This window comes from Bacillus rossius (genome assembly GCF_032445375.1).
Source record: "Bacillus rossius redtenbacheri isolate Brsri chromosome 4 unlocalized genomic scaffold, Brsri_v3 Brsri_v3_scf4_2, whole genome shotgun sequence".
NCBI lineage: Eukaryota > Metazoa > Arthropoda > Insecta > Phasmatodea > Bacillidae > Bacillus > Bacillus rossius.
Genome location: NW_026962011.1, coordinates 4285417 through 4311553, shown reverse-complemented (window position 1 = coordinate 4311553; position 26137 = coordinate 4285417). Strand labels below are relative to the sequence as shown.

Here is a 26137-nt window from a genome sequence, read left to right as displayed (position 1 = left end):
CAACCAACATTTTACAGGAATTCTATAATATTCTCAATAAAACTGTCATGGCCATTAACTTGACATTGGCCCGGTGCGAATGGATAGGTTTTTTGCCCCCAATGAAAATAACATGAATTTAATTACACAAGCTCAACTTTAAATTAATTTATGATGTTTGCTTCTTGCACCTAGGGTTTCAGTTATCGAAAAAGATCATCACACACTATGTTGTTTGGTAGTATTTAAAACATTTAAAAAATTTTCGAACGGTGTAGATGTTATGTATACTAACGTTGTAATGATTTTTTGTTCAGTCACCTCATTCTGATCACCCCTTGGTATCAAAAATTGTTTAAGATAATATTTAGACGGTGTACAATACATCATAATGTATTTTATTCTGTGCTTACTAAGGTAGTTATAAAATATTTTTAATAAATATATTTCACATCAAGGGAGTTATGGTGATTTTAAGTTTTTCAAAAAAACTTTCCTACATCCACCCTCTTGGTTTGATTTTGCTTATTAACGAACGCGACCCAAATTTCCTATTTATCTTATGTATTAGTCTGAAAGTAATTTGTAGGAATTTCCGCAGTTATATTGTACTTAAAAAGTTATTTTTAATTTTCTTAAAATGTTTATTTCAAAATTATTTTTAAAAGCTGAAAGCAAATTTTCTTTCCATCACTATTTTTTTTTTCATTCAAGTATTTATCAAGAGGTAATTAAATATACGAGAAAATTTATTGTGTATTTTTTTCCCAATAATTAAAATTAACCATAATTGTATTTTTTAAAACCTGTAAATTTTCATAACTTGTAAACTTTTTTCAATAAATTGAATTTATATCATAATTTTTTAATGAAAACAACTGTGAAAAAAATGTATTACAAAATATTGCACCAAATGTTTAAGGACAGGAACGTTTTGTACGAACTTCGTACCAAATTGGTCCGAAACTCCTTACGGAACTGCAGTCATGCGGTGGTATGTTCAGGTCACATTCGGAAGGTCGTGGCTTCCCTCCCGGCTGTCTGCAGCAGGGGTTGGTTTCATCCCGAAGTGGTTTTAAACCTGCCTACTCTTGGTCCAGTACCTCGACATACACCTTCTTCTATCTCTCTGCCCTTCATGACACTGGTCAGTTATTGGCGTCAGGCCGTTTACCAGCACCCTAACTCAAATAAAATAAACAATAAAGTACGACACAATGTTGTAGATATCTGTGAATCCGCTGCGGTCGCAGTTCACGGCCGTCTGACGATCGCTATCAGCCGCCGTGATCTGGCGCCGACCCTCGCGGCGTCAAGTCGGGCAGAGAGGTGGACGCGGGTCAGCCGACGGCGCCGCGGCTGTAGACCTCCCGGCTGGCGCATGGCTGACCGGGCGCGCCCCCATCCACACAGAACTTGCGAACACACAACCTAGAAACATCGTAACTTAGCATTCTCGGACAAATCCACATAACTTACAACTGTCATAAGTTAGAATGATCATAACTTAGAAACACAGAAATTAGAAAAAAAACTTATAAACACAGTAACTTAGAACTATCGTAACGTAGAAAAACACGACTTAGAACTGTCATAATTTAGCAGCTCGTAACTTAGAAGCATACAACGCCGAACACTTAGAAACGTCTTACCTCAGAAACACACAACTTAGAACTGTCATAACTTAGAAACACACAACGCCGAACCACACAACTAAGAATCTCAATAACTTATAAACACATAACTCAGAACAAGCAAAACTTAAAAAACATTCTATCTTGTGTGTTTCTTAGTTGTGTGTTTCTAAGTTACGACAGAAACTCGGGCGCGAGAGCTCCATCTCCGTGCAAGGCGTTTGTCTGCTGTTTGCATCTCAAAAAAAAAAAAAAATTGAGCCAACCTGGAACTTAAATTTCAACGATGGCTTGCTAATTTTTCTTGAGAAATGTTGATATTCTTTCCGGATAGATCATCTTCGGGTGGAATCATGAAGTTATACGTGACAATAAAATATTTGAATTTTTTTTTTTAATATGAAATAATGAATTGAAATTTGCATCGACCATCACTTTAACTAACATGGTAACAAAATTTTAATTTTCTTTTTCTCGTTGTTGTCCACGTTTTAAAAAAGAACACTAGACAAACAAGTATAAGTACAAATGGAAAACATCGCCGCTGAAGCGTCAGGTGGCATTAAGCCCTGTTCGAGACAAGACGTCACTCTTTTGACAGCGAACATTCCTACTTTCAAGTGTGCGCGCGGATGGCCACGTGTACGTAAGTGAAACTTCTTGCTTACTAGGTAAAGACAGAGATAAATTATTAGTACTTTTTTTGTTGCGCAAGAGATAATGATTTAGGATAGTGAGGACGCGGGTATGATCTGAAATGCGCAACAAATGCCAGAAACGCACAATGTCAAATGCACGTGAGTAATGCCGAGACGACGTGGGACAGAAGTCACAGCGAGTCTGGGAAGACGTGGGAACAGCACAGGAAGCCGGGCGTCGAGCTGGCAACCCCTGGGACGCGGGGCCTCGCCGGGGCGACGGGCGGCGACTTCAAGGTCGACCGGTCCGTTTCTCCGTGTGCAAGTGTCTCCTTCGCCCCGCCCGTTCGGCACCATGCGCGGAAGTCGTGTTCACGTGCGCGCCCTCGCACGGTCGACGTCCATCCAGCTCGGAACAGAACTTGTGTGTTCGGTTGTGAGGGTTTTTGAGAGGGATGAGAGGGTATATATTGGATTTCAACAGAAAAGGGGGGGGGGGGGGGAAATGAGGGGGGGGGGTGGGGGGGTGGTAGTTCGGAATACAACCCTCTTTCCTTTGGAAAGGGAAGGATTTCAATTGTTGTCCTACAATAATAAAGAAACAATACAAAAAGGATATTAAAAAAAATTAACAATGATAATTTGAAAATTGTTCTTAGCTACAGCTCCTTGCTCCTTATTTTATTTATTTTCCTATTCAGAAAGGAGGGGATGAATGCCACCCGTCGACCACCCCTCCCCCTCCCCAGGATGTTCTCTTGGCACCAACAATGTAATGATACAGGAATATACAGGAAGGAGAATTATCCAAACGGAAAGTGTACACAAATTTACACAAGAGGCCAAACGTCTTTTTTTTTTTCTTTTTCTGACTTTCTATGTAACGCTCGTGAAACAGCTGGAAGGACACAATCTGGTGTATATGAATATTACATAAAGTGCGTTATTATAATGTTTGTGCCGCCACCATTTTGTCTACAACACGCAACTGCAGTCTTCCTGTGAAGCACAGCACAGTTGAAAACTGCATCCGCACATTAAAAATAAAGCTGTTCGAAACATCTGGACATTTTTCTTCACATTTGCTTCTTTGTAAACGATCAGTTTCAAACGTTTAGATTTGGTCAGCTATATTATGTGAAGCAGTTGCTGCATTTAATTACACTATTTGGTTTTTTAGCGACAAGCAATTATTAACTCCAAAATAAATGCCGTATTCAAATTAGTTTCACTTTATCGTTGACATTCAGATATGTATCAAAACAATCGCTAGCTGTTTATTGCCGCTGACGTAATGTATGCAGATTGGCTGCGAACAGCAGCGCACAGCTTCGACAACTTTCTGTGCGCCGTATGTGTGCTTTATTCCTGTGGGTGTGTCATTCTGTAATGTAACAGCTGATTTTATATTGAAGTACATACATTCAATTTCTGTGCGTGTGTACTGAGCGCGTGCTTTTGGTGTATGTAGGTCAGCCTTTAAATCATTCCAACAAATTCATATGGGTAGAGAATAACGGAACGACTTTCACAAGTAACTGTACCTCTACTTGGCCTTGGAGCATATATTATCTCGGTTGTTGCCACATACATGAGTCGTTGCAGCCTGCGGATGAAGTGTTTTCTCGCAAAATAGTTTTTTTAAAGTTATACTTCTTAAGGCGTGTTATGAAAAAAAAATTATGAGAAATAATTTTTAACTATGAGCGCGCAGCATGCAACATAAATAGACAGTATGAAAAAAAGTTACATGCAAATACAAATTATATGTGTGCTTTTAAATCATCAACTTTAGTGACTGATTGAATACGGGGCCATATAATTGCAAACATTGTGTTTATACACTTTTTCAAGTGTATTTATATGACCGAGGTTATATTCTCGTATTTACATCCATGTCATTCTCCTTTTAAGCTTACATTGTCGCTGGTAGGGAGTGTCTGTGGAAGGTTTACTAATATCCTGGTCATTTTCAAGGGAATGTTTATAATTTATTTACATTATAAATTATTACATTATTAATTACTAAAGAATAAAATTAATGGCTTATTATAAACATTCATCATACCTATTTCTTGATTTTCATTATTGATTAAAATTAATCCCAAATATTTTACTAAATTAAATAATTAGTTTTATACACGTGTTTGTATTAATATTGAATACTGATAATTTTTTTTTATATTGAGTGAATTTATATCTACTGTACAACAAGTATTTGTAATATCACTCCGGTCTTTTTATAATTTTATTTATATTAATTATGTGCATGCAAATCTAAAGTCAGTTGTTTATTACGCCAAGTATGTATAATTTCTAACGCGCGGACTTACGTAAACTCACTTTTTTTTTGCGGGGGCTTGTTTTACGCCCAATCTCTGGCATGAGAGGGGCGACGGAAGAATGTCATATCGGAAGACTACCGTAATATCAGTATTCCGCCTGGCCTCTTCGAAAAAGGCGTAAAAGTACCATAACGGAAATCTGCCATACGTCCAAAGGACGAAACGGAATTCTGCCTTATTTTCTTATAGCAGCATTGCCCTCGAAGTGGTGTATAGAAGACGGGTAATTTGGCCTAAAATTAGGCTAAATATTTTTAGGCCATGTGACTTTATGCCAAACAATATTAGGTCAAATGACTTTAGGTCAAATATCTTTATGCCAAACGACTTTAAGCGAAATAATTTTAGGTCATATGACTTTAAGCCAAACAAATTTATGTCAAATGGCTTTAGGCCAAATACGTTTAGGCCAAACATCATTAGGCCAAATAATTTTAGGTAAAATAAGTTTCAGAAAATTATTTTATGTCACTTTATGCCAAACGCCTTTAGGCGAAATAATTTTAGGTCAAATGACTTTAGGCCAAACAAATTTATGTCAATTGGCTTTAGGACAAATCTGTTTAGGCCAAACGTCTTTAGGCCAAATAATTTTAGGTCAAATAAGTTTTCGAAAATTATTTTAGGTCAATTGATTTTAGGCCAAACAATTTTTGGTCATTTGGTAGAAAGTAACTTTATTCCTGGCAATAGGAAGTGCTTGCACATTTAGCTAATGGAAATGAAATAAATCACATATAGGTACCGAAATGAGTCGGGAACCTAATATAACAAATAAAATCACTTAATACAATATAAATTGAACTATTTGTACCTAAATGTATCTTAATAAATAAAATGAAGTAAAATTACATGAATAAGCATCGTAAGAACCCATTTATAACGAAATAAATGTACTTTAATATAAACGAATTTCAATGATTAAATTCATGAATTGTAACGAAATAAATCAAAGGAAAGGACTGAAATGTAAGGTAATGTTATCTACTTGGACATATTAATGTGAAATAACCGAAATAATCTTAAACGATAAAAATGGAAATGAAATAAATCCACATATACCGAAATGAGTCATTACATTTAGGTACAAATAAATCTATTTGTAGGTATTGTATTAAGTGATTTTATTTGTTAAACTAGCAGCAGTACCCGGCTTTGCCCGGGCTGAACACCGTGTGATATATTGTCCGCGAGTTACAGCAAAATGGATAGCGATATGTCCAGTGTGGTGGACATTAAGAAATGACACATAATTACTCTTTGTGTATCTGTGACCTATGGTTTTCTGTTTACCCATGGCGATCGGTTGAAAGGTTTAGAAGTTGATGCGCTACAGCGCCATCTAGCGGCGAGTTACAAAAAATGGTTAGTATAAAAATCTTCTCCATGATAAAAACACTTCGATGTGCCAACTTTCACGGCGATCGGTCAAACGGTGTAAGAGTTTATCGACGTCATACATGCCAACATCCAATTATATATATTCTTATATTTCGAAATTTTGGGGCTTTCACTTTTGCGGAAAGTGGATGTTCAGGACCTCGAATGGTTTGGAACACTCCATCTCGAAAGAATAGATATTTGAAATTCCTGAAATTGTCGAAATTTCGGGGCTTTGTTCCCAGAGGGGGGCGGGGGGTTCGAGGACCCTGAATGGCTCGAAAACACTTAAAATCGAAAGAGATAGATTTTTAAAATTTTTAAATTTTCGAAATTTTGGGGCTTTAACCACCTGGGGGGGGGGGGTGATGTTGAGGACCCCGAATGGCTGGGAAACACTCCAAATCGAAAGAGATATAATGGAATATAAGAATGTAGGCATTTACTGTACTCCTATCTACCATAATAACAATATTGACAAATAGAAAGCTTATTACCTACCTATGAATAATTATCTAAATAAATTAATAAATAACTGTATGTTTAAGAATTTACGTACATACATAATATTAAACTTCAAACTATACACACCAAAAAAAAAACAACTAAGGATGTTTGTGAAACTATTCTTTATTTGTCATAATGTTTAAAACATTTGTAGGATTTGTTTATATGTAAAACTGTGGTGGCAATATTCCGCTTATCCAAAGGAGTATAGAAATTAATAGAGATATCCCTGTACACACCACAAATCTTTTAATTAAGTAAAAAAAAAAAAAAAAACATAGTCCAAATTGAAACAAAAAGTATAAATAACAACTAATTTGACAAAAAAATTTATACAACTGGAATGACAATGTTAACATCCGCCTGAAATTTAATAGAAGTAGGTAGGTAAGAATATATATATAAAGAAAATAAATAAAATTATAACTTAGATAAATAAAATAATCTCACACTCAACCAAACATAATGTTTAATATGAAATAAAGGAAGATGGCAATTACACGTAACTATTCTAATTAATAAAAAAAATCAACCTACCTGAAATAGTAAAATTCAAATTTTTCAACAATATATTACATAATTGATAAATATTTCTGGTCTTCGGTCTCAGCAGCCCTAAGACTCTTGACGCTCAGCAGATAAATTATAAACACTAAACCAAACTCCTTGCAAATAAGTAGGTACTGTAAAAAAAAATAACAATATTGACAAATATAATGAATACATTTCGAAGAAATGTATAAGTTTAAGAATTTATGTACCTACATAATATTAAACTTGAAACTATCAACACAATAAAAACCTAAGAATGTTAGTGAAACTAATTTTATTTATTTGTCATAATACCTAAAATACGTATGTTTCCAAAATGAAACAAAGTATAAATAATGACCAATTTGACAAAAAAAAATTGTACTCGAATGACATTGAAAACATACACGTGAAATTTAAAAGAACTATGAGTGCCCTAGGTAGGGAGAAAAACAAATATATAGAATAAATTAAATTTAAAAAAATGGGTGCGTGTACTTAGGTACGCGCATGAGAAGTTATACTTCTTTGGCATCATTAAAAAATAGTTTTTAATTGTATGCAAAAATATTGCGTGGAGTCCCTCCAAATCATGAAACCATTCAACGATAAAAGCTGTTTATTTAAGTAAGCGGACGGGTTCGCCCCAAGGAGAAAATTGACGCGGCGAGACCTCGTGGACATAGAGAAATGACACACACTCACTATTGATGTGTCTATGAAACATTATTTTTTTCTGCAATTTAAATTGTAATATACAAAAAAGGTATTGAAAATTGAAACAAATATGGCGACACTACAAACTGTCAAGATCTTTATTTTTTTCTTACTCTCTACTTAGTTCCTTACAATAGCAAAACGTAACGCAATGGCTTGAAAGCTATTGCTCGGCAGACATAGAGGAATGACACTAACAGTTTGTATATCTATGACACACATTACATAAAATTAAGATATAATTTTTTAACCCGTTTAAAATTTATATTTTTAGACAAAATATAGCCTATGTCCATCCCCAGGATATAATCTATCTCCTTACCAAATTTCATTACGATCCGTTCAGCCGTTCAGTCGGGAAAGGTAACAAACAGACAGACAGACAGACAGAGTTACTTTCGCATTTATAATATTAGTAAGGATAAGGATAAGGATTATGTGTCCGAATCATTTCAGTATACCTGTATGTGGATTTATTTCATTTCCATCTGTATCGTTTAAGGTACTTTAGGTTATTTCACATTAATATGTTCAAGTAGATAACATTTCGACACATTGCAGTTCTTTACTTTGATTTATTTCGTTACAATTAAAGCATTTAATCATTGAAATTAGTTTCTAATAAAGTACACTTATTTCGTTATAAATAGGTTCTTTTGATGCTTTTTGATGTTTTTTTACTCATTTTTTAATTAAATTTAATTAATTACAATTATTTAATTACATTTGGGTACAAATCATTTTATTTATATTTTATCGAGTGATTTTGTTTGATGTATTAGGTTTCCGACTCATTTTGGTATATGCGGATATATTTCATTTCCATTTGTATCGTTTAAGATTCTTTCGGTTATTTCACATTAAAATGTACAGTAAAGAAACATTACCACACATTCAATCCTTTCCTTTGATTTATTTCGTTGCAATTCATGCATTTAATCATTGAAATTCGTTTCAATTAAAGTACACTATTTCATTATAAATCTATTCTTTTAATGTTTTTTGATGTTTTAAACTTCATTTTTTTTTATATTTAATTACATTTGCGTACAAATCATTTTATTTATATTGTATCGAGTGATTTTGTTTGATGTATTAGGTTTCCGACTCTTTTCCGTATATGTGGATTTATTTCATTTCCATTTTTATCGTTTAAGATTATTTCGGTTATTTCACATTAAAATTTACAGTTAGGAAACATTACTCCACATTTCAGTCATTTCCTTTGGTTTATTTCGTTACAATTCATGCATTTAATCATTTATATTCGTTTCTATTAAAGTACATTTATTTCGTTATAAATGGGTTCTCTGCTAATTAGCTATAAAATGCTCCAATCAGGCTTTAAAGCAGAAAAATTTGATTGCCACACAAAAATTATTTGCTGCAAAATTTTTTTGTAGATATCAAAAACATTTTCCAATACAAAGTCAGTAATTGTAGCCACCTTTTTTCCAAATGAGATGCACCAACTTGTAAAAAAACTTTCATTCATCCAGTATTTTTTTGTGTATTTCAATTTTTCGTCATACTGAGTGCATTCACTATTTGCTTAACTCGGCAAATTATTTAACACGTAAATGGGAACCGGTTGTGATATGGAGAACAAACTGGCGCTACTTTGTAAGCGACACATAGGTTTCATCAGAAGCAGTTGTTAAAATGCATGTTGCCATTATCAACTGTAGGGTACAGAAAATATATCTTGTTACTTTATGTCGGTAATCCAAATGTTCTGTTGTGCACATACTGTAACAGCGATAATTGGAATAATAAAAGACAACAGATAAGCGTAATAAAAGTCTCATCTAAATGACAGTACAATAATTATCTTGCAAACATTACCAGCTATAATTTAACCCAAAGCATCTCGAAAATAATTTCTTTTAGATTTATTGGAAACGTATTTTATGCACGCATTAGTAATTTCACATTAATTTGTGTTTTCTTGTAATCAAAACAATAATAATCTATATAAACACAGTGTAGAATAGTACTTAAAAATAACAAAGAATTTGTGCAAAAAAAATGGCCTTCCAAAAACTGACTCAACTGTTTGCTAAATAAATTGTTTTTTGTTTAATTTATTGTTTAGTATAATTATAGCAGTTATCAAATATTCTTTAATTCAAAACGTAATGTTATGAGTCTGATTTATAAATGCTATTTTCCATCATCTCTACCAATATGCTATCACTTACATTGTTTTTTTTTACAAACGCAAAACAAGTTTTATATTAGTGAGCAAATTTGCGATTTACAGCTATAATAATCTTGTAAACTGCAATTCTGTGTGCATTTTAGAAATTGTTGTATGTCTAAATAAAGGGTTGTAAATTATTGCTCTATAAACGCTACAGCTCAACATATAGCATAGCTGAAAGTAACTAAAACATTCTACTATTTGCTATAGAAGTACCTGTTAAAAGATCAGAGTTAATTATTCTAAAAACAGTTTTAAGCCAAATACCTTCAAGCTAAATTATTTATGCCAAACGACTTTAGAGGAAATAATTTAAGGTCAAATGACTTTAGGCCAAATACGTTTAGGTCAAATGACTTTAGGCCAAATACGTTTAGGCCAAACGTCTTTATGCCAAATAATTTTAGGTCAAATAAGTGAAATGACTTTAGGCCAAACAAATTTATGTCAAATGGTTTTAGGCCTAATGACTTTAGGTAAAAAAAGTTTAGGCCGAGTGAATGTTCTGAAACAGTTTTAGGCCAAATATTTTAGGCCAAACGACGCGCTCCCTAAGGAAATATAGTAGAATTTCGCCTCGTACTTTGAACTTATGGCAGATTTCCGTTATGGTACTTTTCCGCCTTTTTCGAAGAGGCCAGGCGGAATACTCCATTATGTTAGCCTTCCGCACCGCCGCATGAGAGACAACTTTTGAATACCGAGCCACGTGGTCGGGCGGCACAATACTCCAAGTTGCGGTTTACAGAGCTTTGCCAGAATTTGATTTTAACTACAGAAGATATTTGAATAGTATTTTGTTATTCATATAATTCAATAACCTGATCGTTTCTGTGAACATTATTATTTTTTGTTTATTATTTCAACTTATCTAGAGAAATTGTATATTTAATAACGTTCCACGTGGACATGTTTCACCCATCTTTACACTTACTATTTGTCATTGTCTTCAATGAATGATAGGTTCACGACTCGAAAGTCCCAGAGAATAGTGTCGCCTATGAAAATACTGCACAAACTATTTTGTGGCATCAGAAAGAGGATTTTGTAGCCTTTTTACGTTATCAACACAATATATTTATTTGATAGGGTCTATTATCACAAAAATTGTATGTGGTGGCCATTATTTTTTTTTCAGTGGAGATAAACTTATAAATCTAACCGTATCATACGGATACACAGTGGCGTAGCCAGGATTTGTGTATGGGGGGTGTTAAGAAGCATGCCCCCCCCCCCCCGGGGGTCCGGGAAAATTTGGATTTTAAGGTGTAAAATAGTGCTATTTTAGCAGTTTTCGGTACTTAAATTTAAATATTGTAAGGGTGAAAATTATATTTATTTTAATATGAAATTTGTTTGAGTGATGAATAAGAAATTAATTAAAGATTTGGTGCTAAAGGGGGGGGGGGTGTTTGAACCCCTAAAATCCCCCCTGGCTACGCCCCTGCGGATACAGAGCCCCCCCCTTTTTTTTGGGTGAGATTTAATCCTAAACTTCGTGGCTGTGGTGAGAAGAAGGGTGGACCATGACCGTGACATTAAGTTTGAGTAAGTCTTCAGGCTCGGTCACTGTCTCAATAGTCACTGGTATTATTTAAGGGATATTTCTGTAAATATAACACGACATCGCTCTTCAGTTTGTCGCTCTGACACACATATATACTATCAAAAGACATTCCATGAGTGTAATATGAGACGTAATGAGTGCTCAATGATCACGAGCACTGAAGTTTTTTGTAGATTACCGTGGTTTCATTTAGTTTTGCTGCGTGTTGCGTCCTTAAGGCGATTGGTGCATGGTAAAAAACGGTCACAAGCCCGAAAACAATGAATTTTGTATCATATGACCACTAAAGAGTCTAGATGCCTATGTGGGTGACCGTTACTATGTAGGGAGGTCAGGAGCTTAGTTCCAGCTCGTCAGTGGCGAGATGGCCTTCATACGGGAAGGGTGTCGCTGGTGGTCGCTCTGCGGCCTGCCATCTAGCGGTAACTAACAAAACCTCGAAGATTGTATCTCGCTCTCCCTCTAACACACAGCCGATAAGGTTCTATCGTGCCCGGAGGAGGGGAAGGTTTAGCAGGTTTCTCTTACACTCATCCTTCGCCATGGGGAGGCGGAATGGATTATTTTATGTCCGTAACTGCGCACATGTGGCTGAGAGGCTAACCTCTCCACTCCCGCACATCTTCTCACTCAACTCGCTCGTTCTCTCACACTATTTCAATAAATCTTTTCAAATCTTCAACATCAATACTTTAAACCATTGCACTTCCTACGGATTAATTATATTTCATGCACGTGCCCGAATTCAGCTGCAAAAAAATAAAACGGGTAGTCAATTTTTTTCTTCAAAAACCTACCGAAACACTGTGTGTTAAAAAACATTCTGAAAGCCCATTCTTCTAGATAAATGGAAATTCTAAATCACCTACGCCACAAGGAAGCATTGTGCTTTAATATTATGTAAAGAAAACACCTCTTAGTTTTATAGTTATGTAAAGGTGGTGTGATATGTTTTAGATGTCGCACCATCTTATCATCCATGTAGAAGAGTTACCCGAAAAGCTAACAAGACTATTGCCATGGAAATGGAAATATGGTTAAGGAAATATTTTTCAAATGTTTGTAAACAGTAAACAACATATAAAAAATCTTATAACTGTAAAATTAAAATACAAACAACCCTATAGCAAATTTAATTTCAATATGAAAAAGTCTACAATAATGTTTACAAGAAACGAAATTGCAATAGCAATACAAAAATATCGCAATTTTGTTACATTGTTAACATATATATTATTTTTAATAAAGGCAATAAAAATGACATACTCAATATTTGGAATACAATAAATACCTTAAGCCCTACATAATTGCTGCGATATTCACAATAAATGCTTTTCTTAAATATAGTAATTAAAAAACATCGTAAATAAATTATGAACATACATATTATGGTGAAGGAAAGTGGACACTATCACACTGAAAAATCTTAGAGGGTAGTTTTCCTCATCTTATTTCTTTCTTTGCGTTTTTGGTCTTGTTCGTTAAAATATTTCATGTTCAAATACTTGATACGCATATACGTTCTTGTCCTGACAAAACAGTATATAACTTCTTCTGGATATTTATTTTCAGTAGTTCCGCAAATAATTTTAGTCAGTGATTCAAAAATCCGCTCTTTTTTGCACAAATTGTTGCCATGAACATTATCAAAACACATTTCAGCGATCTTTATTAATTCAAAAAATTCATTAGTGGGACATTTTAAGTTACCCTTTGATTGTACATGTATCCAGCTATCGTCCTCCGAATTGAAATCCGTAGTGCCAAGGTCAGGATATTTATTTCTGAAACGGTGAGCTATATAGCCAGAAACATATTTCAGCCCTTCAAGAGAAATTTCGTCACTAGAAAGGGGCCTGGCCTCTAAATCTAAGTCTATTTCTTCCATGTCAGCAAGATCTATTTCATTTAAAGGTGATTTCTCTTGAAATGTCTTTGTAAAATACACGTCCTTGCACAAAAGTAGTTCTGTAATTTCATTCTGATAAGCACTGTCCTGTTCCATTTCATTTGACGAAACATCACTTACAAAACACATTTCGTCTGTCTTCTCATCCGTGTTTTTCCGTTCAGCAAAAACTGCTGCAGAATGTTTTCACAATATGTAGTTTATAATTCTGTATTTAAAGTAAATGGGCGACAGATGCGTATGTTGATGTCCCATACCTCTAATATACGTAGAGAGAAAAAACCACTCTAACACATCTTAGTTCAGTTAAACTGTTAACAAATATTTAGGTTAACAGGTCCTATACATATTTCCGAATGTTTTACTGACTGAGTTATACTGGACATTAATTAAATTGATCGCTGATATTTATACTTTTAAACGAAATTTTGGATTTATCATTTTATGTAAACTCTAATGCGTTAAAAAGTGTAAAGCAACACTACACACAGGTAGTGATGTCTAGTGCACTGCCCTATGCACATTAGTTAACAAAAAAATAAAATGAAATATTAATTACTGATAAATAATACCTTGATGTCGTGATACAAGTAACACATGCTTATCTGATATTTATCTCAATTAGAATACGAAATAGGAAGACAAAATAATTAACTGATTTTAAGACTGATTTATTACTTACACAGTACAGTGCATTTTGAAGACAAATGGGTCTTAAGAAGCGAAAATCGTACTCGATTAAAGGATGGTATGGTGTTCGGTATATTAAGGTTTCCCTCAAAGTAACGGTTTCACAAAGCTTTTAAGATATTAGTTACATCCCAACATAAGTTTAAAACATTTCTCTTAAGAGTGTGCTTCGTAGCATTAAAAGATGTGCATTAATTATTTTGCAAATTTATCATTGTTATGGTGACGATGTCAGGGGTTTTCGTAATTTTTTTTAGAAATATAGTACAGTATTAGAAACTACGTTAAGAACTGTTATTTTATTCACACAGAGAAAAGAAATACAAAATGCTAAAAATTGGCGTTTGTCTTTTTATATGCTATATAGGTTTGTTATTATATGTGTGTTGTAACATGTATAAAAATGTTTAATATATTCAACAATATTTGGTAATTATATATATTAAAAAACTTTTATGTACGCGACTTGAAACTACGTGAAAGGTTTTCAGTCTATAAAGGCCTATCTATGATTTTTTTTTAAATTATTAATTCTTATGCAGACAATTAATAAAATTGAAAGTTTCTTACATTGTCAGTATATTCATAGCATTACAGTTATTCCAAACAATTCTCTACCAGTGTTTACCTAAGGTTTGCATGTTACGTTGGTTCTTCTACTAATACACGTATATTACAAGAGGTTTGTAATAGATTAAATGAGGTAAGTAAGAATTCGTTTTTATAAACGTTGTGTATGAAATTATAAATTTTGAGACGTATAATAACAAAAAGAAGTGCGTTCCGAAGACATATGTAGGTAGTGTTACCCACTGAAACATTATTCCCACTTCAACTCTCTGTAAAAATAAAAGTATGGGGTTGAATGCGTCAAAAGGGTTATATAAAAAAAATTGAGGCTTCTTCCTTATTTCATACGCTGGTGTCCCCTACTTATAATTGCAAACAAAAATTTTTCCTCGATGTTGTAATTTACTCTGCGTATTCACAAAAATTTTTGGCAGTAAATAGGTATTTAATTTTTAAAAATGAAAGCATTCATGTTTCGAAAAAAAATATTAAAGCGATGTGGGGAAAAATGTTTACAGATACTCCAGTAAAATTTTCAGTTTGATTGTTTTGATAGTTTCGGAGCTGTTGCGAGTTTAGTTTGGAGGATTTTTCGGCCGCGCGAGGCAAGTTTGGCTCGTGTTCGTTTTCTTCCAGCGTAGGAAGCAGGGAACAAACGCCGATACCCGGCTTCACCTCGCATCCTCTGCTGGCCTTCCCTTGTCCTCTCCAGATGTATTACTGTATATTAGCTCCATGAGCGCGACCTTGACAGACCCTTCGTTTCTTCGGCCTCCTCTCTCTTCCTCCCTATACACCCCATTCTTCCCCGTCCCCACCCGCAGGCTGCGATCAGCCGGCCGGAGCTCCGCCAGACTACCTGGTTCGGACAAGCGCCGCCCTCAGCGCCACGTCGCGGGGACATTCTTCCCGGCGGCGAGAGTTTTTCACGCAGCACTAGAACTGTCACTCCAGAGGGCGTGTTTTGAGTCGGATCGTATCAAAAACAAAAGGATATGAAAATATATACATAACTCAATAGTGTTCTGCCAATTATGTTTTAATTTTCATTTAAATTTATTCTTTAAATTGTCAATATTAAACAGTAATTTTGACGATGAAAAATTTTTTTCTTACTTTTATAGGTGCAGAAACCTATTCGTACACTCGTTTCTTGAACTATACTTAAGTTTAACATAATTATGTGTTTTCTAAATAATTCTGGCTTGGAATAAAAATAAATGCATTTAAAATGACATAACTCAGTAAAAAAAGTTTATTAAAAATATCCTAGGTATATTATGTCTTAAAAGAAGCATCAAAAATAATTATGTACAGTTAAATTAGTTTTGTCGTAATATTTTCCATGCACCAATCGCCTTAACGCTCTTTGCGTTGCTTGCGAAGTTCAAGACCCTCCGTCCTCCCCCGGCCGTGCTTCGGCGGGCGATAATTCGCAGCTGGCGTGAGGCTGGGTCCGCTCTGATTACCCGGCCACGCCGTTCTACTTCCTCTTCCTCTGTTGGCCCGAGCGCGGCAGTTGGTTCCCTCAGGGTCGTCTAGCCGCCGTCGCCCCGGGCTAGCGCAAGACAAGCCCCGCCTCCCTCCGCCGCCAGCCCGACAGCTGACAGCGGTGGGCAGGCCAAGTCCCCAGTGTAGCCAACCTCAGGGGCACGCAACCGCGTACGCGAAATATGGCCACAAAAAAAAGGTGTAGTTGAGAAACGCCAAACATCAAAAATTAAGTTTTCAATGTGAGGAAAACATAGTAATTTCGTCAACACAATAACATAAAAATTTTATATATATTATGTATATATATGCTAACATTCTTAGTTCAGAAATTTTGGAATGGTGTATTAAAGAGAGTGGCGTATTGATTATACTGGCAAAATATTATACGTTCAAATAATTTTTGCCAATGTTAAATTATTTTGGTAGCAATGAAATAAGCATGACTGCAAAACAAAATATTGTGTGTGCTTTGATCGTGTGTGTTTATATATATTTATATATATATAATTATATATTTATATATATATATATATATATATATATATATATATATTTATATATATATATATATATATATATATATATATATATATATATATATTGCATTAGAAACTGGGGTTCTGATTTTAAGCATTCAGAATTTGCGGCTATGCAGTTTTTAATGTCTGGAACAAAATATAAAGCATTTTTACATAGTATTTTGGTTGTTACTTATTGAAAAATAAGTAATATTTAACATAATGTGGTTAATATTGTCAACAATTTACGAACATAAAAAAGCCAATGTTGTCAACATTTATTTTCAAAAAGTTAACGATTATCAGGTTATGTTACCTCGAAATTCCACACAGTTCTCGGCCTTAAAAAAAAAAAAATAGTTATAGCTATAGATAGGGAACATATACAGATGGAGCATAAGGTTCCGATTAAAGACGCCAATTGGGGAAAGGGATTACAGTGTACTACACGTACCAATATGGCGGCCGTTTGTTTACAAATGTATCAGCTGTACTTGTACCGTAGGTTAAATAAGAGTAAAATGTCTACTCATATCATTACATTTGTATTATGAAGATTTATTATATATAATTATGTATACATATTAACCAGTAATATTTTGATCTAATTTTCTTCCGAACAGCTTAACTTCAGTCGTTATGACCTCTAATGATTATCTGTATCCTTTCCTAATATATGGTTATAGCATTCAGATGCCACTCTTTATCTTCCTTGCTTTGTGTCTAGCCTTCTGCAAGTGGGTGAGCCCATGAGTCACAGACACCCGATCGGGCCCCCGAACATATCGGAAACACGCCGCTCGCTCGTGCATATCCGCAGTCGGAATACATAACAAATAAATACCCTTTTTTACGAGAAATCATACGTTTTCACGAATCTTGGAAAACTTAAATCAAACAACCTTTCATTTTAGCTACTATCGCCAAGACGTGCGGAAACATACACTCCACTGTATAACAATTAACTTTTTTTTTTTTTTTTTTTTTTTTAGAATTTTCACACCATTCCAGCAACTTCACGCACCGCACGGCCAAAGGCACGGCCAAACACGATTGCCCCCTTTTTGCCACTCCGTCACATCCTTACTCTAACACTGTCTGCTTGAAACATCAGTGTCTCACTGAGCGCTACTGCCTTACACTCACGTAGAGGCAGTGCACATGCGGTTGAACACCGAACTCGTTCGCTGCGCCATCTGTACAGGCTTAACGATCCAGCTGTGCGCGCGCACTAGGGTAACTAAGTTTTTGTCTGGTAAGCTTATTTACGTTCTATACGACTTCGTTCCACTCGCGAAATTACTCCTACCAAATGTCGTATACTACAGAGGATGTTACACACCAAAAAAGATTTTACGAACGCGGAATATTCGGGCATTTGACTTAGGATGAATACATTTTCAGTTTTCCTTACATAGGCTATACTTGAGGTTTTGATTTTTTTTTTTTTTTTTAACCAAACGTGAGAATTTACATGCGTCTGTAATATAGAAATATATTTTAGTGCAGAGGAGGGACTGCACACTTCAAATTACTTCCCCCCTCCCCCCCAACATCTTTTTTTTTCACTTTTCTCGAACACCCCAATTTTCTAAGCGCTTGTTTACAAACAGGGTTTTGATTGCCTTCACTGAAGCAGAACTAAGGCGCAATGATACGTATTGGCTCACATACTGTTTAAGAACTTTGCAAGCTGCTTCATTGGAAATGCTAAAGATAATGCCGACTTGTATAGTCGTGACTTGAGGCAAAGGACTATTAATCTGCAAAGTTGTAGCTTAGATTTGACTTACCTGGATGCAAGTGGCTCTTAATCTGCATAAGTTAAGCTTTATTTACATTGGTCCTCTTTTCTCGGCACTCGTTCGCATTACTTTTTTTTTTTTTTAATAATCGTCGAAGTCTCGATAAACAGTTGGAAGTGTGAAATCTTTTTAAAAATACGCGCATTTTTCTTACTTATTTAATCTAATTTTAAATAAAATTAATACAAACAACAAAAAAGTTATTCGAGAATAAAACATACTGTTTGCGTGAAATCCAGTAAATCACCCTTATGTGACGGATACTTGCTGAGCTAATGTCACGCATCACACGTTATTTTTCTTACTCCCCACCAAGAGTAACTAAGTAAAGCTTGCGCAATGTAATTGATGGTTCAGTGGACAGTATCAGTTCTTTACAAAGTTCAGTGCAGGGAAACTATCAACTCGGCGATAAGCGGTCAGGTGGACAAGAGGCCTATCGGGACTCCGACGTCATTCCGTCTTATCGCGAGCTCTGGATTGACTGTCGGCGTACCGGTGAAACAGCTGACTCCGCGCAGTCTAAGCGCGCTTTAACGACCCGGTTTGAGTTTTAACGATTTCACCTTTTAAATTCATATCCTCTCATGTAATGAAGTAACTTAACCGGAATTTGATAGTTGGAATTTATAAAATCAACCCATATGTAATTTAACAGGGAAAAGGGATATCGGAAATTTATAAGATACGTTATAAAATCATTTTCGGAATTCAAAGTTTCAGTATGGCTTTAAAAATGTTCTTTTAAATACCTTTTTTTTTCTTCATATTTTCCTTAAGGGAGGGGCCCCGAACCCACACAATCTTTATCTCTTGAAGATTATTCCATATATCGCTATGCCCTCACCCCCCAAATTCCTCACCTAGGCCACCCTGTTAAGGCCCCTCTTATAAATATTAGTGTTCCGTATAAATAAATAGCCTAGGGCCGCTACTGCCGCTGAGCTAGAGAGTACAAGCTGTATTCGACCAGTGTAACCGCGCCCAGCTGTTGATCCGCGGTAGCGACGCGGCCAATCGAAGGAAGGGAGGGACGGCAAGAGGGGGCAACCTACGCAGGGCTGCCACCCGCGCGTTATACAGTGTCGACGTGGCCGCGCGCGGCGACTGCCAGTTTACCTGCGGCGGAGCCCGTCATGCCTGCCACTGAAGACGAGGAAACGGCCTGCCTGCTCGATGAAGCGACCCACGGCAAGGCGTCCAAGGTCCGCGCCGCATGTGAGTACACACGTCCGCAGCCAGCCTCGTTTTACCTTAACTGCGACGCGGACACTGGCCTCGCGCGCTCGCGTGTCCTCCAGGCGTTGTTGGTAGCCGTGGACCGTCATGACTTTACACTTTCACCGCTAGATGCCACTACCACGGTGACCGTTGTGTTAGGCTGTGTTTTCGGTATCTGTGGTTAAAAAAAGTGATAAACAGTAACTAACATACGGACTAGTAAATGTTATTCTGTATAAACAGAATGCCGTTAAATAAAACTATTGCTGTGTAACCTTAAAAAAAACTATACTTATAATTAAACATAGTGATTGAACTTGTTTAAAACTCTACCAAAAAGTTATTTTCTTAACAACTGACGTCATATAGATGTTAATAGCTTCTATATCCTAGAGAATGCGCGTCTGCGTATACGTACGAAGTAGGTTATGCACACAGGTTCCGAACCAACTGCGTATCAAAATTGTTGCTCATGAAGGAGTCAAACCGGGTGTTGCATTTAATTAGGCTTGAATTTCGTTTATATAGCTTCAATGTGGAACATTAGTGTATTATTCAGGTTCAGACTCCGATTTCAGGCGCTCTGGAGAATCTTTAGCAGTCCCCCTTCCTTTTAAAGTTCCCCCAAACATCACTAAGTTTTACCAATTCAAGCTTATTTAAAATCAGTTTTAAAACAGCCGATTATGCTACTAAATAATAAGGTTTTTCAAATATGTAAGCAGTTTTCTTTTTTTCTTATTTAAATTTAATAAATGGTTGTTGCAGTTTTATACGGCTGTTATAACTATTGTAATAAAACATGAGCTATAATATCCTGTAAATTGTTAAGAGTTTTAAATATATTTTTAAAACATTTGATTAAATTCCTAATAGTTTTAAGCGCACTGCAACAGTTTGGATAAACAAAAATTTCCCTTTGAATTTGTGTTTTTAAAAATCAAACAATTACCGTTTTTTTTTATTTTTCAACTCAAAAACTCCCGCCCCTCAAACATGCGCTTGGGCAAATGTCTGGTTGGCCAGTTTGTAAATCGGGGCCTGGCTTTATTAATGCCACAGTGGTATGACTCTCATCATTTATATCTAATAAGTGTAATTTTAAAACAAACAACCAATTTTAAAAAGATATAAATAAACCTACCTTGCTACTCTCGCCCGAGAAACTTTCTGGCACAGAAATAACGAAGTGTGAGTCTTTCAGTACTCACCAAAATGTGTAACATCTACCCTCGGTAATGATCAAATTCTTGTTCTAATCTTGCAAATATATTTATAATAATACGAAATTCGGACACGAAATTTTACCCAGAATCCTTTGAAATAATGCTAAGAGTAATACATATACGCAAATAGTGTTTTCTAGTACATTTCTGGACTCGAATCGCACATAGCCGCTAGAATTAGTTGCCGGAGCAGCTACGTCGACTGTCGTATTATCCGCTTTGCAGAGCGAACGGTTAAACTATATAATGAAACGGCACCGATAAAAAACGAAAGAAGCACTTAAAAAAAAAAATAATAAACCCCGGCTATGGACCTTATTTTCGACAATGACTGTCATTAAAATACTTCCCATCTTTGTTAAAATTAATTAAACAGGTAATACTGTAAAACGTTTTTCTTTGGATTTGTGAACTTTGGTTAGCACCATCCTAAACAGATGGCAGCACCGTGGTTATACATTTCCGTCCCACGCGACTTCGTTCCATTCACGAAATTACTCCTATCAAATGCCGAATAACGAGATTTAAGAAGTTGCACATCAAAACGTATTTAAGTATTTTGCGTTATATTTACCTAATGCCAGTGGCGGATACAGGAATTTATTTCGGGAGGGGATTTGAAAATTTGAAGAAGAAAAAATTGTATAATAAACTTACGTCAACAAGTTTTTTTTTTTTTGTTTTTTTTACAGTTACATTATCATTCTCCTCATGCATCACTCACTCACTGCCTTCGTTGTTTGTGATTCCAGGTGTTGTAAAAGCTCACCTTGCATCATCCAAAAATAACCACAGAGATCTCGCATATTTTCTCTTAACTTTAAAGGGATTTATCCCCCCCCCCCCCGTACTACCTCATCCATCTCTGTGTCCGCCACTGCATAATGACAACGCTCAGTCGGACTATAAAGTAGCTGGTGGAAGAATATCCTTGGTTCTAACCAAATCTAGTGAAACCCGGCTGTTGATCCATCTGAAGAAGCAGCAGCGACGAGGAAGGACAAAACACATGCAGCGTTAACTATGATACAATGCGTCACACGTTTTCAAAACTGCATACTTGATTGCTACCGGTGATCCGTCAACGATATGCAAAGAGCGGTTCCAGAAACACTTTTCGGGAGGGGCGTAAGTAAGTAAATACGTTATCAGTAGCAAATCGTGTCATTAAATAAAGTCAGGGATTGGCCTTGGAATATTTAAAAATTCGTGGTTTCAAATACTGAACCTAAAAAAGTTTCGTACCACTTTTGATGGAAGAAAGATCAACACACTAATTTAAGTAAACATAAAATTACTTCCTAAAATAAATGAAAAAAAAAAAATTCGGGCTCGCCACCGCGGACCTAACCACCACCCTTCCTCCTTCCATTTCGAGACACGCCTGCGACCTGTGGACATTGTAAAATTTTTACGTAAGCAGATAATTTGTTTACACTTACTCATGCCTACCAATGAGGTTAGGCTTCAAAATTTAACATATTAAGTACTGAGTAAGCTGACAAAATAAGTTAAGTGAGTTCATTTTTTTTCCCCTTTTCGGGGTTTCTTGGGGGAAAAAACACAAACTATTGAAAATAATTTTTATCTAACGTGTTTTAACAAAACGTAACATCTTCCTTTACAGTACCGATTAATTAGGATTATTTAAATTTGATTTACCTACAAGTAATCATGATATTATTGTTAAGACTATACTATCTATACTATTTAAATATTGGCAATAATTAACATCAAAGTTATAGATATTTCAAAACTTCGCAACATAAATGTTTATTTTATATCGAAGCTACTTTATGAAGTTATCTGCAAAATGCTCGCGTATTAAAATTAATAAACTATATATTAATAGCTTTTTTTATAAATACATTTAAAATTATTTTACTTAAAATAAATAATTTTCGTATTCTATGAAAAAAAAAATTACATTGGCTACTTACTGGTATCAGTTACAGACATAAAATCGGTAATAATTGACCGTGACTTGCAAAGCCTTGAACACAATGGGTGGGTTTACAAGCTACAGATCTGTGTGCTTAGTTGTACAGTGCTCGATGCGATCCAGCGAGTGAGCTTTAAATTTGATCTAAATATACCAATTTCCCATCGCCCAGTTTTCATTGGCCAAAAAATAAAACAGCTGAAGGACGAGGCTAATTGTAATTTAAATTTAATTTTTGGTTAAATAATAAAATCAAACTAATACAATTAAAAACTACGCGTTATAAGAATTTAAAATGATTTGACTGAAAACTTTTTGTTAAGCCTCAATTACGTTAAGCGAGTTTATTAACTACTCTCAGGCGAAAAAAACCCCTTGCATTTGTGAGCGTAACGTTACTAGATCAGCGAATGTCGATTGTTTAGGGCAAGTGAAACTCGTTTATTAGCTTTTTTGTTCTTCTAGAATCATGTATATTTCTGGCCTTTTTTTGTTTTGTTTTTATTATCTTCGTTCGAATTCAAATAGAACAATACCTAAGCAACGAGTGAATTCGCAGGCGAGTAACTCTAAACTCAACTCTAGCCCTGTGTTCTGTTACGTACATCCCTACTGCCCCAAGGTTAGTTATGTCAAGGTCAAGCGAGATGTTAAAATAAACTTCCGTCAACTGTTTGGTCATTCCGTGAGCAACAATGCTTCTAAGTTAAATTTAAAAAAGCAGCCCAGTAACAATGACTGCTGCGCTTCTGAGCAAGGCCGTGGGAAGGTAGAACACAATAGTGAAGATGGTATCTTAAGAATTACGGGGGAAGAAAAAAAACTCATTCACATGACACTTCCCGTGCTGAATCATTACAGTTGGCATCTGAGGAAGTCATCAAGTAATTTGCCTCGCGCTTCGTCTCACAACATCCTCCACATATGAAGAATTTTAAAAGATGGTAAGGGGAAGATTATGTTGCTCCCGAGCTGACATCAAATAATTTCCAGACACTCAGGTTGATCTTTAATTTGTGGTACTAACCATGGAGGTAAGAAGATTGGGAGTGGGTGTCTGTAATCTTTGTCAAATTATGCATTGAAGTTTAACGCCAATACCTGGCGCAAGTATCGTTGCGAGTTCTTTTCAATCTGTTAAATTAACTTCAAGAATTTGCCTGTATACTGCTACGGTTTGTTTTCTCAATCAATTGATTGCTAACCAGAGCGTTCTATCTTTAGACTATACACCCAATTCGTGGATTAATACGTCCGTGGTATTAAGGCCCGTTTTACAATGACACGGAAGCGAAATCTGATCACGTAAACTGAGTTGGATCTCACGGAACGGACCATCTACAATGGTACGCATGCGAACGCGCAAGAGTGCGGATTAGCTCGGCAATGCCCAGCTTACTCCGTGCGACCAATGTAAGCCACAGCGGTAGCCATGTTTGTTTACGCTTTAACTACGTTAAAAATTGTTTCAAGTACAAGAACATCTCTTGTTATACTTATCATTACTTCGTGGTTTATTTTAATTATATGTAAATTCTGACCGTGTTTTGTTCTCGTATTTCAACTTTTTTTTCAATTTAATTTTTCGCAAATTCAATCTCATAGTTTATAATTTGTTACGTTTCCGTGCATTGTTAAAGCAGCAGACTAATAATGAAACCTAAATGTCTTGCGGGTACGGAACCATTTGCGGTAGAGAAATGTTCCCGAAACCAATTTTGTTTAAATTTAAAGAAGTACCATACCTGGCTATCTGGTGTGAAAGAGTAGTGAGAAAAAAAAAAGGGAGGGAGAAGAGAGGCTGATTTCTCTTTGCGTAAGGTAATTACTTATATTTTAACAATTTTAGAACATCGCAAATACCTTAGTGATATTTTACTGCGAATCTGTTCACAATCTTCTACTAGCCTATTTTATTCACGCGGTCGCGGTTGCTTGAAAGCCGCGTTTCCGCTGGTGTCCTTTTGGGGCGCGTACACACTGGCGAGCCGAGCGGTACGCGGACCTCTCGTGTACCACGTGCTCGCTAGTGTATACGGTTCTCTGAGCGAGAGCCGAGCGCTGTACGAACCGCTCGTGCACAGCTCACGTCGGTTTTTTCGACGAACACAAAGGGATTCGCAGTGCTAGTGTGGACGCGTTTGTGGCAAGTTTGTCTGTTCGGCAGTGCCTGCGAACCTGTACTGGACATTTTGCCTATAGTCGGTGTTAAATATGTCACAGTGGACAGATGAGCAGTCTTAAGAGATTGCATTCTTGTATAAGTATCTCTTGTGGCGAGGCGAAGTGTTAAGGCAAACCTGGAACATAGAACATTTCACTAAAGGTTGCATTTGAATTTAACCACTTAAACACATGTAATCATAAACGGCATTAATAGTGACCTCACCTGTCCTGAGCCGATATAGGAGAGCGCATTTGTGTTTCACGCTTAGAAATGCGGTGTCCTATTTTATTAAGTAGCTCTTCAAAATCTGTAGGTGACATCCTCACAAAATTTTTATACAGACCACTCATACTTTGTGTCTTTAAATCCAACATCAGTTCTCCGCCAAGACGTTTTTTTGTAAAACTCTGTCTGCCACCAACGGCGGCGTTTATTTTTCTTAACCATCAAACCAGCTATAACTAAGGCCGCACCACCCATTACCAACAAAGCTACATTTTCCTCGTGAGAGGACATGACCGCTGCCACCGCTAAAAGTAGACTCATCCGTTCGTCGTTGGTTCGCTTGTCCGATGGATCGTGGTATGTTAGTTTTTTTTTTCCTAACCTAACTAAAACTAAGTGTATTTTGGAGGGGTCCGGGTTAGGGAGGGACCTAGGTGCGTCTCAGGCCGAAGCCTATACGCCTAGTCATGCTGGGATTAGCCATGCAGGGAGAGGGTCGCATGCATCATGTGCTAGGAGGGGATTGGCCAGCCATGGCAGCGATTGGCACCATGACTAACTCCCCTCACTCTTAAATCTAGACTATAACTAGAGATAGGTTGGGCCCAGGTAAAACCTGCATAGACACAGGGAAAACCCTGGGCACATTCATGCGGGATGCAAATTGGCATGCATTACGTTAGGAATTTACAGGAGACAGAGGATGGTCTGGATGAAGTGTTGGACAGAGTAGAAAAGAGTCTACCATGCGGGGGTTGGGCACTTGGACTTGTGGTCCGCTCTGCTAATTGTCCAGTACTGGATTTAGTGACCAGGGACGCAAGCGCCCCTGGTGGTGAGTGGTTGCACTGACAACTCACTCCGCCGCC

General features: G+C 36.2%; 1 protein-coding gene across 3 annotated transcripts in view; it reads left to right on the top strand.

The window, feature by feature from the left end:
* Positions 1 to 26137, top strand: part of LOC134542482 (putative inorganic phosphate cotransporter) — a 155779-nt gene that overhangs the window by 44618 nt on the left and 85024 nt on the right. Inside the window, exon 1 of one of the 3 annotated variants that reach the window (XM_063386806.1) lies at positions 18972 to 19705. The exons of 1 other annotated variant lie outside the window; for it this stretch is intronic. In XM_063386806.1, the coding sequence (XP_063242876.1) occupies positions 19624 to 19705 (82 nt within the window). In that variant the 5' untranslated portion in view covers positions 18972 to 19623. Of the gene's footprint in view, positions 1 to 18971; positions 19706 to 26137 lie in introns of those variants that run through there. One more of the 3 variants, XM_063386804.1, reaches the window with a different exon arrangement.